Genomic DNA, 18,130 nt, shown 5'->3' with positions numbered 1-18,130 from the left:
CCAGGGCACCAGCTTCTTATCTCTAAAGCAGTAATTGGGAGCCGCGGCCCGGCCAGCTGCTGGAATTCCGCACTCTGCAAACCGTGCCGCGGCTCCCCGGGGAGGGTCATTTGTTCCTATTTGGGTCAGACCTTGCGAGCAGCTACTGTGTGGCCGGCTTGGGGCCAGCGCTGCTCAGGGACCTAGCAGGACGCGCAGGCGGGGGCGGCGGAAGGCTCCGCCGAGGGCGTCACACGAGGACCCAGCGTGGGGTTTGGGCTCAGCTCCAGAGAGATTTATTGGCGCCCACTGTAGCCCCGGTCCGGGCTTCACAGTGCGTGTACAGAGATGAATTGCGCCACAGCCCCGCTCGCTCGCGGAAGCTTCTCGGCGAGGGTGGAGAACTAAAACAGAGGGTCCCTACCTGGGTGAGGGAGGCTCTCTCTGGCAGGGAAGTCAGGGAGGGCTTCTGGGAGGAGGCGAGTTAGACTTTGGGCCAGAAGGTGAAGTGAGGGATGGGGCTGTCACTCCCAGCAGGGGGGAGAGTGGACCCATGGAAGGACCAGAGGGAGCAGCAGAGGCCAGGCTTCTGAAGGGCTGAAAAGTCACACCCAGGAGTTGGGAGCTGAGCTGGTTTTTGAGGACCGGAGGCCCACATGTAGTGTTTCCGCAGTGGAGGGGAATCAGGTCAGGAAGGTGGGCGTTGGCTGCTGTGGGGCCTGGACACAGAGTACAGGAGAGTGGGCAGATTTGGGGATAAGACAAGGTGTGACAGAAGCACAGAAGGTTTGGGCAATGGTATTGACCCTAAGGGAGGAGAGCCTAGGGCAGAGGTCGAGTCCTGAGAAGGACCTGCTCTGAACAAGTTTCTCTGGCCTCCCCACCCCATCTGTTTGCCTGAGGCTGCAGCAAAAACAAAGCAAAGCAAACACTCAATTGGCAGGAGATAAGCCCAGATAAGAGGCTGCCTTCCTCTGGAGGAGGGAGTCGGTCAGCCCGGACAGCCAGGAAGCTGGGAGAGGCCTTGAAGAGGTGCCAGCCTGACCCTGCTGCCGGCCCTGCCACGCCCTTGGGCCCTGGCTGTGGGCTCTCCATGGCTCTGCGCTGGTCCTGAGGCACTGAGCAGGTTCACAGGGCTGGCGAAGACAGTCTGCCACAGAGGGTCCAGGCCCACCCTGCCTCCAGGTCAGGACATCTTAGCTGTGGCCTGGCACACGTGACATCGCTCTGGGCTTCCATTTCCTCATCTGTAAAACAGGCATTACATCTCCCTCACAGGGATGAGGGGGACGCGGGGCGTCCCAACCCCTGCCAGTGTCTGCGACTCAGCTTCCCTTGCTCCTGGTGGTCGCTGGGAGGCTCCCTTCCCACCTATCTCTGAAAGGCCAGGTTCAGAGCTCCCCAGCTCTACCCCAGCCGTCCATCCTGCCATACAGACTCAGCTGCCTGTGGGGGCCCTGAGCAGCCCCAGCGGAAGATGCTGGGTGTTTGGGTCACATCAGGCAATAGGAAGGCTTCCTGAAGCAGAGGCCTGAGCCTCTGTGAAGGGAGGATGGGGAGAGCCTAGGAGGGAGAAAAGCAATGGCTTGAGGGGACCAGGAGCCACAGCCAAGGGGACAGGGGCACAAAGGCAGCCAGTGAGGAAGGCTGCTGGGAAAACCTGCAGGCCCTGGGCAAGGCTGTCTGAAGTTCAAACCCAGCAGCCCTTCGCTGAGGGCTGACCTCGAGCCCACCAATGCCCACAGCTCATTATATAGATGAGGAAACAGGCCCCGGAGAAAGTGCCAGAGCCCTCTTACCTCAAACCACACTGCACACAGTGTCCCTGAAATCCACTTTTATTCATGTAAAAAAAAATATCCCCCAAAGAATAGAGAAAGAGTGTGACCCCTACTTCCCAGAGCTCCACGTCTCCAGCCAGTGCTCCCTGGGAAGTGCAGGAGACGCCACCAATTCTGGTGTGTGGGTGCCTCGGGAGGGGGGGAGGGGGGCAGGGCCCGGCCCAGGCCCCTCCCTAGGACTGAGGGTGGGAAGGAGGGCTGGGGGCTAAAGGGGCACCAGGAGGATGAAGGAGGGGGTTAGTGTGGGATACTCGCCCTGGGCTTAAAAAAATAAAATTTCTAAAGATAAAAAGTTAAAAAAAAAAAAAGCATTAGTGTCTTCACCTCCTGCCCTCTGCCCAGTGCCCACCCTGGCCCTGTGGCCACCTCTTGCTCAGAAGTTCAGAGCTGCGTGTTCTCCTCCTGGCTCTCCGAGTCAGCACCAGACAGGTGCCCGCTGCTCTGGGGTGTGTGACCGTTGCTGGCACAGGCCACCAGAGGCCCGTCCCCTAGCCCATCCAGCGTCTCGCCCAGCAGGCTCCGGCGGACCTCCTGCGGCAGCCTTGCCCGCTGCTCCTGGCACTCCTGGGCCAGCTGGGCCAGCAGCTGTGGAGGAGGACGGAGATCACAGCAGGGCCAGGCCGCCCAGCACCCTGCCTGCCCGCCAGCCTCACCATGGCCTCACCTGGGGTTCCTCTTCCGCCAGCTGCTGTAGGACCTGCTGCTGCCCCGCCACAAGGCGGTCGTGTCGCTGCTTCTGGGCCTCTTCCAGCTATGGGGGTGGGCAGGGGCTCAGCTGAGAGGCCCTGAGGGAGGGGCCAGGGCACTGGGGTTCTGGCTGGGCACAGAAATCAGGTGGGTGAAGGCTCCTAGGACTGTGTGGCCAGGGTTGTGAGATGGCTAGGCACAAGGACTCCAAAGCCAAGGGCACTGTCACACATGGTTGGCTTTGAATATAATGTGGGCACCAGGGGGCTGTCGTGCCTGGGGAAAGGCTCTAGAAGCCCCTTGAGGATAATGTGGCACCAGGCCAGGCACCAAGGAGATGGGTATCTGATGAAGGAAGAAAGGGGGTGGGGCTAGGGTGGCCCATGAGCCTCTCTCACCCGACGGATGGAGTTGACTGACTCAGTGATGTGCCGCCGGTTAATCTCTGTCAGTTCCCTGTGCAGGAGCAAAGCAGGAAGGGCTCAGTGCCCAGGGGGCTGGCCCTGCCCCCAGCTCCCAAACGGCTCCCAGTCCTGACGCCCTTACGCCTCCTTCTTGTGTTTCTCCCTTGTCTTGGCCTCCGAGATACTGTTGTGGCGCTTCCTGTCCAGGATCTTCTGCAGCTCCTTCTTCTCCCTAGAGAGGCCAGCGGGGGCAGAGCAGGGAGGGGCAGAGCAGGGGTCAGTGGCAGGACTGGGGACTCCGCCCTCCCCTGGTACCAGGGAGTCCCCTGCCCCACCACACAAGATCCTCTGCCTTCACCTCTCATTCATCTCCTTCAGCCGCTTCAGCTGAGCTGCGTGTGCCTCCAGGACGATCTCCCTGAGCCGCTGCTGAGCCTGTGGACACAAGTAACCAACAGGTGACACAGGGCTGATGCCAAGTGGACCTTCCCTCACTGCCACATGCCGCCCTCACCTGTCTCAGGTGCTCCAGCCTCCGCTCAGCCTCTGTGTCTGCCTGGGCCTCCTTCAGCTCCAGCAGACATTGCACTTGTCTGTTCTGGAACTCTTGGTACCGCTTCGCCTCTTCCTCCTCCTCCTTCATGTCCTCCACGTCAGCAGCCCCGCCCCTGTAGGGAGACCCCTCTGGGCTGATGCTCAGGTCCACCACCTGGACTTGGGCCTGGGGCGGGGAGTAGGGCACATCCCGGCAGGCAATGGCAGATGCCACCCCATAGGGCCAGGTCTGTTAAAACCAGGAGGCCCGTTAGCTCCACCTGAATGATGGGAGCCTGTTTGGACAACAAGCTCCTCATGGGCACGTCCAAAGAGATGTCACTCCCTGGGGGAAGAGTGGACCCTGGTGCAGGAAGCCTCCTCTATCTTCCTTGCACCCCACCTCCCCCACGGGGATCAAGGAGCGGCCCCTGCCATCTCCCTGCCCACCTGGCGTGGACACCTGCGTGCACACACCCCTCACATTCACATGGACATTCGCAGCACACAGGCAGACTAGACACTCACAGGACACCTGGCCGGTGGTGGCACCTGCTCTCCGCCCGGGCCTGGGCCAAGGCGTCCAGCACGCGGCGGGTGAGGGGCACGGCCTTCCGCTGATGCTTCTTGCGCAGCTCTCGCAGGTCTCGCTCGTGCCGGCTGCGCAGCTTCGCCAGAGCCTTGTGGCTTCGGAGCTCGTCCAGCGGGGTGGCGGCCACCTCTGGGAGTAGCAGGGCAAAGGTGGGCCGGGTGGGCCAACCTGCAGCCCCACTCCTGCCATGCGGCCCTGCCCCATACCTGAGAGGATGCTGGCGATGAGGTCATCCCGCTGCCCTGGAGAGCAGAGGCCACGTGTGAGAAGCTAGAGGAGACGGTGGCACGAGCCACCCCCCTCAGCCCACCCCAGGCCCAGGCCGCTCCCCACCTGGGCTGCTGACGGAGGTGCTGGTGGGGGAGGTGGTGGAGCCCAGGGGCCGGCGGGGGGAGGTGTCCAGTGGGCTAGGTGTGGGCGCCAGGGGCAGCTGAGACCCCAGCTGCTGAGACTGGCTTTCCTGGCATGTCTCTGGGCCAGCCTGAGCCTGTGGGGAGAAAGCAGAATGCTGTTCCCCCCAAGCCTTCTGTCCTCCACAACCTCCCAGGGCTCCCCAGCGCCCTGGTCAGCCTCGGTCAGCCTGTGTGGCTGCTGGACTCATTTGTTACCCGGGGCTGTCTGGACACCACATGAGAAATGAGAGCTGTACAAAGTAAGCCTTTCTAAACCCCTGTTCCACATGGGGTGTGGGGATGACAGTGTAATGCCAGGCCCATTGCATGTGGTCAAGAACTGCCAGATTGTTATGGAAAGGCCTGAGCCAGCCCCAAGTCTCCTCCCCTCTCCGTGTCCCCCCACCCTTGCCCACAGTTGCTCATCTTCCTTGTTGCTCAGCTCCTGATTAAATCAACGAAGGCAGCGACCGCAGAGTGGGCACCAGCCTCTCCAGCTAACAGCTCTGAGCAGCCCTAATTGCAGTCATCTCTCCCCCGCCCGCCGCAGGCTCCGCAGGGACTGGGCCTGGCTGTGCTGGTGAACCTCTACTCCTGACCCCTCCCCACGGAAGCCACCGCCCTCCACAGAGATCCCGGGACCCCACATTTTAAAAGCTTCTGTGGCTTCACACCAGCCTAGTGAAGTGGCCAGGAACGCCTGTAGCCCGGGTTTGTGCTGCTTGCAGCTGGGGGAATTCTACCCAGGTCTGACCTGAAAGCCTCTCAAATGCAAATGGGTGGTTTCATCGTCTCAAATCCCAAGGCTGCTAAGCCTACTGAGCGAGAGACCAGAGACCAGCGTCCCGCCCCGCACGGCGTAGGGGTAAGGCTCAGCGCTGGCGGCATAGAGGTGCAGGGTTGAGCTTGGCCAAGGCCAGGCCATTTTGGGGCTGAGCAACTCAGGGCCTCAGTGCCCAGGTCCGCACTGTGGATGGCAGCCCCAAACTCAGAGGGTCGGGGTATTTAATGAGCTAAGGAGGTGAAAAGGCACACGCCAGGTCTGGCAGAAAGCTGGCACTTGGCATAGCTGGGTTTTATGTCCTGGTTTGGGTGGGACAAGAATCCTTAAAGGAGAACAGGCCCCCCCAGTGGAGGGCATGTACGTGTGAATGCATGAGGCTGGGGTCTGCAGTGAGACCCTGAACAGCCCAGCCGGGGTCCAGGTGGGGAGCAGGCGGGACAGCGCAGGGGGTACTGCAGGGCCTTCCCCACCAGGGCTGGGCCCAGAGTCAGCCCACACCCCCCACACCCACACCCACAGCAGTCGTGTCCACTGGTAACAGGGTCACAGCCAGCCCGAGCACGCCCAGCCAGGCCTGCTCACGGCGCTGCCCGGCTCACCTCGCTCTCCCCGATGAGGGCGGCCAGCTGCGTGGCCCTCTGGTCCATCAGGCTGACGTGCTTAATGGGGTTGATCAGGGCCTCGGCGTAGTCTGTGGGGAGGCAGAGACAAGGGTCCCAGAAACAGCCCCCAGGCCACACTGTCCCCACCAGCTCTGTCCCCAATGAGGGACTGAAGAACCTGTGCTCAGGTCTGTTCACCACCCTGAACTGGGGCCACCTGGCTCAGCCACACCCAGGCCTTGGTGGCAGCACTGTGCCCCCACCTGCCCTGCCCTGCCCACCCTCACTCACCCTGGTGGTCGTCGGGAATGTAATCAGAGGCCTCCGTGTAGATGAGCAGGGCCGGCAGGCACAGCGGCTGGTTGGCCTCGTTCCGCAGGCAGACGTAGTGGTACCCTGGACGGGGAGCAGGGCAGGGTCACTGGGCCCAGCCAGGTCCCCACACACCACCCGCTGTGTTGCCCGAGCCGAGCAGGGCCTCACCTGAGCGGATGGCAGAGACGGGCAGGATGCGGTGCCCTACGAATTTGCCGCCCTCCTCGAAGGCCGCGATGCGAAGTGAAGCCAGCGTGGGCAGCACCACCTGTGGGCCCACACTGGTGCTGAGCCATGGAGCTGACCCACTGCCACCATGGCCACTGCCACGGCTGACCACAGCCACCAAGGCTGAACACTCCGAGCAGCCCTTCGGGTGAGCTGACCAATAAGTGGCCACCAGTCACCATCATCATTGAGCTGACTGCTGACTCACACCTCTGTGGCCTGGCCCATGGATGAGCAGCGGCCATCAGGGTCCTGGCCCAAGAGGACAGACAGACAGACCCCCTCAGGGCCACCGTGGGCCAGCTTAAAAACTGTAGAGTGAGCTGGGAGCCTGGACTGAGAAACCGCAGCCAGGTGGGGAGCAGAGGCCCATCACGTAGGACCTGGAAGAGCCCGCGGGAGCCTGAGGTTGTGATCTCAGGCCAGTCCCTCCCGCTGGGAGAGGGGCAGGCTGTGTCCACTCCTCACGGGGGCCTACAAGACCTCCTGCTGGAACCCCCCTCCCACTCTGGGACATGCAAGGCCAGGGAGGTCCTTCGGTGCCCCCACTTCTAATCCCAGTCACCACCAGTGTGCCCGGTTCCTGCTCCCCCATGTGAGCCTGGGCAGGCCTGGGCTGGATCTGCCTGCGCCAGGTGGGCATGCAGCCAGGCTCACCTTGGGGAAGTCGAAGGGCTCCTCGTCCCACACAGGGTTGAACGAGTTCCCCTGAGAGGTCCGAGTGCGGTACTTGCGCCGTGTGTCCACAGGGAGACCAAACATGTCCACCTCCACGTAGATGCCCACCTTCCTGTCGGACAGGAACTGCCCTGAGATCACCTGGGGGGCAAAGAGGGTGAGGTGTGCTGAGATTCCTGTCGCTGTGACACCCCAGCCTGAGCCTTCTGGGGCCTCACCTTGACTCGCAAGGCATTGGCCACTATGCCATCCACGATGACCTCAGTGAAGGGGTCAAAGGACTTGTCCGGCCGCCGCATGAACTCGGGCTTGAGCAGGTACCCGCTGCGCCCATTATACTCGAATACACCCGCGTTGAGCTGCATCGCCACGTCTACAGGTGTCAAGGGGAGGGCAAGAGTCAGACAGGGCAGTGCCATGCCAGGGACCAGTGTGGTCTGGGGTCAGTAGAGTCCAGGGTCCAGGCTCAGGGTGGGACCACATGGCACCAGGGTCCAGATTCAGGAAAGATCAGACAGCTGAAGGGCTGGAGTCGGCCAAGGCTGGGAGCTGGGGTAGCTAAGGTCTGGGTTAGGCCAGGGGACCTGGGGTCAGATAGGTCAGAGGTCCGTTCAAGGCAGGACTAGCAGGATCACGGGTCAGAAGTCGGTAAGACGGTGGGCCGGGCTCACCCAGGGTCTGGAAGTTCAGGGCAACAAGCTGGCAGCCCACGTTCCAGAAGAGCTGGGGCATGTAGTTGGAAGAGTCCACGCGGGTACCCTTGGGGTAGATGCGGCTCAGCTGCTGCTTGTTGTATCTGAGGTTGGCGGTCAGGGGCCACATGGGTGCCAGTGCCCAGCCCTCTGCCAGCCTCCACCTCCGGCCCCGCACTCCCGTGGCTCCCACCCCTTTTGGCCGGCCTCTGCTTCTTCCCTGGCAACTGCCCGGACCTGCCCCGGCCCCAGGCGGGGGTGTGGGAGGGCCAGGACCCTGCACGGGGGGCGAAAGTGGGAGTAGAACATCTGAGCCAGCCTCCGAGCATCCCGCCCTGGCCTGCCTGCCGCAGCACCTCGCAAGGATACTCCACAAACTCCATGGGGCTCTTGGTCAGCTGCTCCATGGCCTTGGTCTCCACGAAGGATGACATTTCAAAGCACTTGTTCCTCTCTGGGGAGTAGGCAGTGAGGGGTCAGGCCTGGCAGGAGCCTGCAGGCCAGATCCCACCCCCGCCACCCACCCCCACTCACTTCGAGCAGCCTCAAAGGACTTGAACTTGACAGGCTCGATATAGTTGACTAGCGTCGACATCTCCTCAGTGGCGTTGACCTCGCTGCTGGCCGTGCCCTGCGGCCCCAAACCCAGATCAGAGTGCTGCCCCGAGGACTCTGAGAACTCAGAGAACTCCCCAGCAAGGAGTTCCCTCACCTGCCCCCTCAGGACGGAGCCGCTGACCCTCTGCCAGCCCTGCAATCCGCTACCTCGGCAAGGCCCGACAGCCTCCTCTCCGACACACCCAGGAGGACCCTCCCTGCCTAGCTCACCTGCCGCCTGCTGGCCACGCCTCTGCTCCCTGGTCCTCAGAGCCCTCTGGGACCCCTCCCCCAAGCCCAGGGGTTCAACCACCCACATGCACGTGAGCCCCAGATTCCATTCCAGCCATTCATTCCAATCACCTTGCCATCCCCTCCTGGTGGCTCAGAAGCCTGGAACCCTGCCCGCGGCCTACCTGACTTTGGGCCCCTCTCAAATCTGGCCTCATAGACAGCCAGATTGGCCTTTTCTGAGCCACTCCTCACAACTCTTCAACGCTCCCCATGGCAACACTCCCTTGTCTTGCCCTGGCCCTTCCTCCTGTGCACTCTGGCCCTGCCACAGGGCCCTTGCACATGCTGTTCCTGCTTCCTCAGGCCTGCCTGCCCCAACCTCCCTGCCCAGGTCCCCATCCTCCCCCAGTTCTGCACCCCAACTCACCCCTCCCCAGTCCATATCATGAGCACAATCGTACACTTGTTTCCCTGCCTATTCACCGAAGACCCCTCCTCCCAGCATTGCACACGGACACTGAACCCCCGGAGGGCAGAGATGATGTCCATGGTCAGACCAGCACCCAGGGCCATGCTGAACACAGTGGGTGCTAGCAACCGCTTGGGAGGAGAATACACACCCCCCCCCACCTTTCCACCTGTGGGCCTGACCTCATCTGTGGTTGGCTTTTTGGGGTCTGTCTGCTCCTCCTCATCCTCATCTTCCTCCTCATCCTCACGGTCAGCAGGTCCAAATGCATCGGGACCCCGGCTCAGGCCCTCCTCACCCAGAGACTTCCGAGGCTCTAGGCTGAGCTTCTCCAGCCCTAGCTCCTCCCCGTTGCTCAGGCCTGGGCAGCTGTCTGAGCTGGGAGACCCTGCAGAGGACAGGGCCACTAGGGGTCAGGGGTCAAGACCACATACAGGCCAGGCATGGTGGCTCACGCCTGTAATCCTAGCACTCTGGAAGGCTGAGGCAGGAGGATCGCTCAAGGTCAGGAGTTCAAAACCAGCCTGAGCAAGAGTGAGACTCCGTCTCTACTAAAAATAGAAAGAAATTAGCTGGACAACTAAAAATATATAGAAAAAATTAGCCAGGCATGGTGGCACATGCCTGTAGTCCCAGCTACTTGGGAGGCTGACGCAGGAGGATTGCTTGAGCCCAGAAGTTTGAGGTTGCTGTGAGCTAGGCTGACGCCACGGCACTCTAGTCAGGGCAACAGAGTAAGACTCTGTCTCCAAAAAAAATAGACTACACACAGATGCTCAGGGAGCCCAAAAGGGTCATTCCCAGTGTGTGTGGGGGTGACTCAGTGGGGCAGTCAAGGGGTACTCTCAGGGCAGTGTGGCTTGGGGAGAGGCCAGAGGTCAGAGGGTATTAAACCCAGTGGGAGTTCAGAGGGGTCACTGAGGGAAGGTGAAGGTCTGGAGTTACATGGAACAGGGAGTAGGGTGGCTCAGAAATCAGGAAGTAAGGTATGGCAGCCTTAACAGTGGGGGCGGGGTGATGACATGGTGGGGTTACAGGTAAGGGGTCAGTCAGCCATAGCCAGTGAAGGGGCTTAGGGAAATGAGCAGTCAGGTGTCAAGTGCAAGAAGGACCTCAATAAAGTGAGAGGGCAAAGGTTAGCAGAGATTATAACCAATGTGATAGGGGCCTCAGGACAGGGTTGGAGGTCTGAAGGTCACACCCAAAGTGGGGGATGTGGGTCACTGAGGTCAGAAGTCAGAATTTGGAGCAGTAACCTGGTTGTGGGAGGCTCTGAGGTGGGACTGAGCAGTCAGGAACTGGGCCGTGGCTCAGCGAGGTGTGTGCCCGGGGGCAGGGGTCAGAGGTCCCGTACACAGCTGAGAGGTGGTAAATGGCTGAGCGAGGTGGGAGGGCCTTACCGAGCTGCGGGGAGGAGGGCTCGGTGGTGGCGGAGCTCTCGCTCAGGGCCGAGTTGCTCTGCTCCAGCGGCCGCTTGCGCACGGAGCTGCTGGGCACGCCTGTGCTGGGCCGGTGCCGCTTCTTGTTCTTCACCAGGATGCGGCCCATCAGGTCCTGAGGGCTGGGCAGTGGGACGCCCGGGGCCAGCTGGGCAGGCACGGGCAGGTCAGGGGCCGCCGGGCACCCCCACCCTAACCTCCCCGCCCCAGCTCCAGGCCCCCATACCGGGTACTTGTCCAGTGGGTCGATGAGCAGCGCGTCCCCAAAGATGGAGCGGCAGTACTCGGCCATCTTGGCCTGCTGCTTTGCCCTGTGGGGCCAAGATCAGAGGTCAGAGGTTCCTGGGGGAAGCTGGGGTTCAGGGGGCAGGTCAGAGGTCACAGGGTCAGTGGAGATTCCCAGGGTTGGAGGTCATCAGAGCAGTTCCACAGAGCCACGGTGGGAGTGCCGTCCCTGGGTCCATCGGGTCCCCGAGCCAGGGCCCACTCACGAGTCTACGTGGTTCTCAAAGGAGAGGATGACTGGGTAGGGCGAGGTCTTGAAGGCGGTCTCCGCGATGGCCTCGAGCACATCACGCAGGGGCACCTCCGTGGTCATGGTGAAGCCGTGGGTAATGAAGGGCTCCTCCTCGGGCGGCCGCCCCTTCCACACGTCCAACTCCACGCAGCGGCAGCCCCACAGCAGCGCCTGGCGGTACATCTCCACCGACGAGGTCCCCGCCAGCTGCCCCGCTGGGGGTGAGGCTCCGTCACCATGGCTGCCCGCCAGCCCGGCTCCACACAGAACCAGGCCATGCTGGGGACGCAGGGGCCCCTGCGGCAGCCCAGACCAGCCCCGACACACTCTGTCTAGCCAGCTCTAATCACTCTTTAATTCACTGTGGAACCAGCACCGTTTTCCCCAAAGTCCCCCAGGGCAGGCCACGTGCCGCCCCCAGCCCCCGGTGCCCACCCTAAGTGGGCACAGAGCAGGCATCTGCCAGTGCTCTGCCAGGCGGGTTCCTCCTCCAGGGCTCACCCTCTCTCAGATGAACACCCACCACCCACCCATCCCACCAGCCTGAACTGGGGGAGTCATCCCCAGCACCCACTCTAGCTTCCAGGACCCTGCTTATCTCTCCCTCTCCTCACACCCTCTGCCACCTCTGGCCTGGCACAGCCTCCACCACCTGCCCCCTGACACCATGGGCCCTCCCTGCCTCCAATCCAGTCTCTACAGAGCACCTGGGTCGTCCTTCTGAACACATACCAGGTCACATCACCTCCTGCTTCAGACCCTCTGCAAAGCCCTTCCCTCCCACTCTGGATAAACCCAAAGGCCTTCTGTGCCGCCTCACCCACCTCTCACCGTGCCTCAGCGTACTCCCATCCCACCCCGGCCTCCTTTTTGCTTCTTCGGGTCACCAAGCAGTCCTGCTCCAGGCCCTCCCGCAGGCCGCCCCTCGCCTGGCCAGCTGTCGCCAGCTCCGGCCCTTCCCCAGGGAAGCTTCCTGAGTACCGACGCATGCCAAGAAGCCCCACTCCTCGGGGTGGCTGGCTGTTCCCTGCCTGCTTACAAGCAAATGAGCTGAAAGAATTGTGCCCCAGGAGGAAGGGGGGCAGGCCAGAGGGCAGAGGTCACAGGCACCACCCTCCCCGCACTCACCAGTGAGATAGGTGTTGTGCGAGGAGTTGATGAAGTAGGCGCTCAGTGGCTGGGTCATGTCTGCACTCAGATCCAGGGCTTCCAGGGGCAAGATGCTGTTCTCCTCACCGCCCAGGTAGCGGCTGAAGCCTTCCATGGACATCTGGTCTGGGGTCGGGAAGAGGCAGGGTCAGCTGGGGCACCTCCCGCCCCCACCTTGCCACCCGTACCCACGCCGCTGGCCTCCTACCTCGCTCCAGGAACTGCTGGTTGGGCTCATACTTCTCAATGAGCAGCCGGGCCTGCGAAGGCCGCAGGGGCGGGTACAGCACTTCGTTGAGTCTTGGGTCCCGCTGCTTCTGGTTGATGAAGTCCATGAGCTGCTCCAGAGTCAGGTATGGCTTGCCCTTGGCACCTCTGGAGGGGCCGGAAGCCAGGTCAGGCTGAAGCCTCAGCGTCCCCCACCCACACGCCAAGCCCTCACCTGGGTGAGGGCGTCAGAAAGCCTGCCCCTGGCTCTGGCACCCACTGAGTAGGACTTGGGGCAAGTCACTGTCCTCTCTGGGCCTCAGTTTCCCCTGCACTGACAATGCTGGCTACTCGGACAGACAGAAGTGGCAGACATGAGCAAGGGCTTTGGAAGCTGCCAAGTGCTTGGCCCATGACCCTGTGCTGGGGTCCAGACCCCAGACCCAATCTCAGCTCTAGCGCTCACTGGCTGTGGGAGGTCAAGCAGGTCCCACTGCATGTCTGAGCCTCGGTTCTCATCAGCAGAGTGGGCTGATTACACCAGCTCTGGCAAAAGGGTGGCCCAGAGCTGTCCGTAACAGCTGCAGAAACGGTGGCTGTGAGCACGAGCACATCAGCGACAGGCTCTGCACCCACCCCACCCCACCCTGGCGCTCTGCAACCCGGCCACCAGCTCTTCTCCTCCTCACTGGGCTGCAAAGCATACTGAGCAGAGTCCGGACAGGGGGCACGGGGACTGGGAGGGGGCCTGGCCCTGCTCACATCTCCAGTAGGATCTTGTCAATGTCTGGCCGAAGACACAACTTGTTAAGGAACCGCTCGAAGATTTCCAAGGAAAACTCATCGGGCCGGATGGACTCACTCTGGGGGCCAACGAGTGTAGGGTGAGACCCCAGGAGCAGGAAGCCCGGAAGGTTGGGTGCCCGCTACAATGCCCCCGCACCCCTGTCCCCACCCCACATACCCGGTTGAAATTTAGGCCGCAGGATTCCAGCGCTGTCTCCACCCGCTTCTTGTCAGCTGAGAACATCTTCAGGATGCTGATGCAGGCGAGGGGGCAGGGTCAGTGGAGGGACAAAGGCCACCAGGGTCGGGGCAGGAGAGAAGGTGCTGAGGGTAAGGGGTGCTCACTTCTTGACCGGGATCCGTCCGTCCTGGTTCACTTGCAGCTTCAGCTTTGTGTATCTGGGGAGGCAGGTGAAGGGGTCACACCCTGGGAACTGTCACCTGAACCCGACACCCCCCCAGAGCAGCCCGGGGCTCACGCTTTGCGCAGAAAGGTGTTCCTGGAGGCGTTCTGCGCCAGGATGTTCATAGCTAGCTTGAATAGCTCCTCGGACCAGACCTGGGGGGCGGCACACATGAGGAGGGGGTGAGTGGGCGGACGGAGCAGGCTGGCCTGGCCACAGCCCAAGCCCAGACCTGGGTCTGATACGCAGGAAGTCAGAGAGCAGCCTGGTACACAATAGATGCTCCTGAAGCAGTAGCCGATTGAGCCAATGAGGCAGAGAGCCCTGGCTGTCTCCTGGGCCCCAGCCCACCTTGGCCGTGTCGTCCTGCACAGCCATGAAGTTCAAGAATACTGTGTTCACTGGGTCTGGCCCAGCCACCACTGTCATCAGCTTCTCCTCCAGCCGGGCATCAGGGCCCCCAAAGCCTAGCACTTCCCGGATCTTGGGGTCCTGCGCAGGTGAGAGCCAAGAGTTAGGAAGGGTGTCCAAGTCCCCGTGCCTTAATCCGGTCCTTAGACTTGGGCCCCATCACTCACCTTGGGCAGGCGGGCATAACGGCCCGTCCGTGTGTCTCTGATGGAACTGATGTCCAGTGTATCTACCTCCTGGGGAAACCAGATGCCGGGGTGCGTCTGAGAGGCTGTAGGCTGAGAGCTGGAAGCCCCCAAGCTCCCCACCCAGGCCAGGGAGTGGCCACCTCCTGGCTGCAGCCCCAGCCTCAGCCCCTGTCCTTAGCACTTCCTGTCTGGGAAGCCGTGGGAGAGGTCGGCCAGCAGCTGGGCCCCATGGGCAGGGCAGGCGTGTGGGGCAGGGCCTTGGCCTGAGCAAGCTGCACCAGCGCGTGCCCTCACCATATTGGGTCCCGTCCAGTACAAAAAGAAGCCACTGGAGTCCACACGCAGGGTCACCAGGTTCCGACTGGAGGTCTCCTGGGGATAGCACAGGATAGCAGGGGTCAGGGAGTGAGGGCTGCAGCCCAGTCTTGGGCCTGGGACCCCTTTAGCCATCCACCCAGTGTGCCTGTCAGTGGGCTAAGACAAAGCCTTATCCAGCCCCCAGGTCCTCCGCAGCTGCCTACAGCCCTCAGGACAAAGCCAACGCCCTCAGCGTGACAGTCAGTGTGTGCGAGTCTGGTCCCAGTGCCTTACCTCCCATTCGCCCTAAGAATCTGCCACATGGCTGACTACCTACCCTCTCCCTATCTCCCAGCCCTTGCCTCGATGTGCCCTTTGCTAGGATGTCCTTTCCTTCCTTCTCTACCCACAAAATCTGACCCACCTCCTGGGAAGCCTCCTTGGCCCCCACCCCGGGCTGTTTTCCCCAGAAGCTGTGGGTGGTTGGAGCCCCCAGAGCTGCTAGTTAGCCCACTGCAGAATGTTTACGAGACGACAGCACAGGGTTCAGAAGTCCGACCCCCACGGCCCTTCTGCATCCCTTGGGACACCATGATGACTGGCCACCTCTCAGTCTGCCCCAAGGCCCATTGTCGCCATCCTGCACCTCCTGGGGTCCACCCGGCCTTGCCTCGAGGAGGCACAGAGGCCCTCAGCAGGGACCCTCCCCCACCCCCCCCACCCCCGGCCTCAGGACTGGGCAGCGAGCTCTGTCCTCCTCAAACAGCCCTGCAGCTGGCAGGGGCAGGGAAGTGTGTGCCAGCCCCATTTTCTGAGGAGAGCCCAGTCCCTGGCATACTCCCAGGGCCACCCCTGTGACTCGGGAAGCAGCCAGAGGGGGTGTCAAGGACATAGACTAGGCCAGGGCCTGAGTAACCAGGTGACCACAGGTAGAATTCTCCTGCCTCAGGCTCCCCCAGCCAGAAGAGGATCCCACCTCACCCTGAGTGCCACCCCCAAAGTGCTACTGTCTGGTGGACAATACTGTCATCATTAATACAACAGCTCACACACACACACACACACACACACACACACACACACGCTGCCCTACTGTGTGCCAGGTACAGTTCTAAGCACGGAACATGTGTGAGCCCACTTAGGCCTCCTGACAACCCTACAGGGTACATGTTGTCGTCATGCCCATTTTACAGATGAGGAAAGTGAGGATTCTCCGTAGCTTGCCCAAGGTCAAGAAGAGGAGCGAGGACTTGCACGCAGGCAGTGTAGGTCCAGCATCCTGTGACCTGGGAAGTGGGGAAGCAAGACTCCTGCCAGCCTCCCGGCTCCTGGCCTCAGCCACACCCCACTGTGGGGCCAGGGTAAGTCTCCACTTTCTAAACCTCAGTTTCCTCTTCTGGAGAATAGGGATAGCACCAGCCCCACCCATTGCAGGCTTTGCTTACAAAGGATGGGAGTTGATCAGGGGACAGAAAGGACAGGAAGCCCCAAGACCCACTTCAGTGTGCTGATGCCCATCGCCAGCCCCTCTGGGTATTCCCCACCCTGCCCTGGGTCTGAGGCCCCCCAAGAGTGAGTGGAGGGGAGTTCTGTGGGTATTGCCCCCAGGGCCACTCCCTCCCCAGGGGTCTGGCCTTCAAAAACAACCCAGGCCCCTCTCTCCAGCCCCAAGCCTTTGTCAGCACCCCCACCCCACCCCGGGGCCCTCTCCCTGTTCCCACTTCCTTATTTGGGTTTATCACACTCAGAGGAAAAGGAGAAACTTTTCCCTTTAGGCCGGCCCATGGGGAGGGGTCTCTCCTGGCCCCAGGGGCGCCCAGGCACCCCTCCTCACACACCTGCCACTTCAGGCCACGCCCCCAGCCCCTCCCCCCAGCTCCCACGCCTACCCGCCCCACCCAGCCGGAAAGGAGCCCAGAGTCTTCCAGGCCTGTGGCCTGACTGGGAAGGAGCCGCGAGGAAGCTCTGGCAGGCCTGGTGGAGGCCCCTGGGAAGGAGGGGCCCGAGGGGTAGAGGAGGGGGACAGGACAGGCATGGGAAGCCGCAGGTGGGGCCCCAGCATCTGGAATACACCAGGGTCACAAGAGGTAGAAAGGGGGGGCACAGGATATATTGGGGTTCAAAGTCCCGGGCTAAGGAGTGGGGAGCAAAGTTCCCAGCGATGGAGGAACTTGGGGGGCAAAGTCTCCACTAGGGTGTGAGTTGGTGCTCCCACCTGAACAGGGAGCTGGCCTGGGATTCAGAAGCAGGGCGAAGGGGTGCAGCCAGAACAGGGTGAGAAAGTGATGAATGGAAGAGGATTGTTCAGGCTGGAGCGCCGGCGAGAGCAGGGTCCCAGCGGCACCCACCCAAAATGAGGATGCCCTGGGCCAGACTGGCGGCCGGGGTCCTCCAGCCAGGGAGCGCAGTGCCGGGCAGGGGTCTGGGGACCAGGCCAGAATCGGAGAACCAGAATTAGCTCGTAGGGAGTGGTGTGAGGGGCGAGTGCAAAAAGGGAGGGAGCGGGATTTATTGGGGTTCAACGTCTCGGCGCCAAGGAGTGGAGAGCCAAATTTTCCAGAGCCGAGGAACTGGGGAGGACAAAGTCTTCCTTACCGGGAGGACTGGGGACTCAAGTTTCCGGAGCGCGGCCGGGATGGGATGGGGGCCGCCATGGCCAGGCGAGGCTCGGGTGGGGGTCCCCGGCGTCTAGTCGAGCTTGACTGAGGAGTCCCCGGGTCGGGGCGGAGCAGGGGCCGCCGCGCTTACCTCGTCCCATTTGATGAACTTACTCCCGCGCCGCAGGGTCTCCACTACGGTGGGCGGCTCCAGCTGCAGCGTGTGGACACCGGGCCTGGCGCCCGCCATTGCCGGGCCAGGGGCGGGTCGGGGACCCGCGGAGCCCCGACGGGGACCGACGGCGCCGCTGCTCCCTCCGCGCGGCCCGCTCCGGCCCCCGGCGTCAGCGCCCGCCGGCCAGTCTGTCCCGGACCGAGCGGAGACTCGGCGGGGCCCGGGCGGGGCGGGGCCCGGGCGGGGCCGCGGGCAGCCCCGCCCCCTCCCGCCGCGTCGGGCCCGCCCGCCCCGCGTCGGCTCCCCCTGGCGGCCGGGGCGGCGACTGCAGCCGGGGGGATTGGGACCGGGGACCTAGACGAGTAGGGGGCCTTGCAGGGGGTTCAGCAGCACCTGATTATTCGGGCCTGGGGTGAGGGGAGGGCGATGGGGCCAGGGGTGTTGCGGGGGTGCCGCTGGAGGGACTGGGTGTAGAGTGCGCTGCTTAAGGCGGACCGGGGTCAGCTCGCTGAGATTTCTGAGACTGGGTCTGGGGTACTGGTGGAGGGCAGAACTTGGGCAGGGGGTCTTAGAGCCTGTGCCCCACCCCGCTTCTGTCGCACTAGCTGAATACAGGAAAGGCCACTCCCACCCCCCCATCTGCCCTCACTTCGCCTCACTGTCTCCAGCAGCAGCGCTGTCCCCCTCCCTGGGAGCACTTAGCAGGCTAATGGGCCTCCCGCGGGCAGGCGCCCCTCCCCCGCCCCTAGCCTGGGGAGGCCGTGCGCCTGCTACCTCCTTTGAGGACCAGGCATGCTGGCCTTCCAGAGCGGGCTCTAGAACAGCCCATTTCTTGTGCCAGAGACCCTCATGCCTGGAGCCCGTCTATGTGAGCCTCTTGGCTGAAAACTGCGGAGGGAAAGCTCGTTGTCTGCCCAGGGGGGTCAGAAGCC

General features: G+C 62.5%; 1 protein-coding gene across 2 annotated transcripts; it reads right to left on the bottom strand.

Moving 5' to 3' along the window:
* Positions 1–187: 187 nt before the first annotated feature.
* Positions 188–17,395, bottom strand: PLCB3 (phospholipase C beta 3). 2 transcript variants are annotated; one of them, XM_012777910.2, is made up of 32 exons: positions 17,175–17,395; positions 14,424–14,501; positions 14,109–14,177; positions 13,882–14,022; positions 13,606–13,685; positions 13,472–13,525; positions 13,305–13,380; positions 13,103–13,203; positions 12,342–12,508; positions 12,113–12,259; positions 10,959–11,199; positions 10,694–10,778; positions 10,429–10,615; positions 9,211–9,416; positions 8,263–8,359; positions 8,098–8,182; positions 7,708–7,832; positions 7,255–7,409; positions 7,016–7,177; positions 6,299–6,398; positions 6,107–6,211; positions 5,813–5,904; positions 4,371–4,524; positions 4,244–4,279; positions 3,974–4,166; positions 3,426–3,579; positions 3,270–3,346; positions 3,054–3,143; positions 2,906–2,963; positions 2,485–2,571; positions 2,187–2,405; positions 188–1,226 (listed from the first exon to the last, which is right to left on the bottom strand). In XM_012777910.2, exons 1-31 carry the CDS (start codon positions 17,271–17,273, stop codon positions 2,202–2,204), a joined length of 3,705 nt encoding a protein of 1,234 aa, XP_012633364.1. In that variant the 5' UTR covers positions 17,274–17,395; the 3' UTR covers positions 188–1,226; positions 2,187–2,201. The 2 variants fall into 2 exon arrangements, with proteins under 2 accessions (XP_012633364.1, XP_012633363.1); XM_012777909.3 differs by lacking the exon at positions 188–1,226 and having other exon boundaries at positions 1,802–2,405.
* Between the last annotated feature and the right edge of the window lie 735 nt (positions 17,396–18,130).

The sequence above is a fragment of the Microcebus murinus genome, chromosome 4, assembly GCF_040939455.1.
Source record: "Microcebus murinus isolate Inina chromosome 4, M.murinus_Inina_mat1.0, whole genome shotgun sequence".
Taxonomy (NCBI): domain Eukaryota; kingdom Metazoa; phylum Chordata; class Mammalia; order Primates; family Cheirogaleidae; genus Microcebus; species Microcebus murinus.
The sequence above is the reverse complement of the archived record's forward strand: the minus strand, read 5'-3'. Positions and strand labels throughout refer to the sequence as shown.

Excerpts from the sequence above, each read along its gene's own strand:
- PLCB3 (XM_012777910.2), bottom strand. The coding sequence starts at position 17,273 with ATGGCGGGCGCCAGGCCCGGTGTCCACACGCTGCAGCTGGAGCCGCCC. Across the intron at positions 12,260-12,341 it reads CCAGCAGTTCCTGGAGCGAG|ACCAGATGTCCATGGAAGGC; the intron begins GTAGGAGGCCAG and ends TCCCGACCCCAG. Across the intron at positions 8,183-8,262 it reads GTCCTTTGAGGCTGCTCGAA|AGAGGAACAAGTGCTTTGAA; the intron begins GTGAGTGGGGGT and ends CCTACTCCCCAG.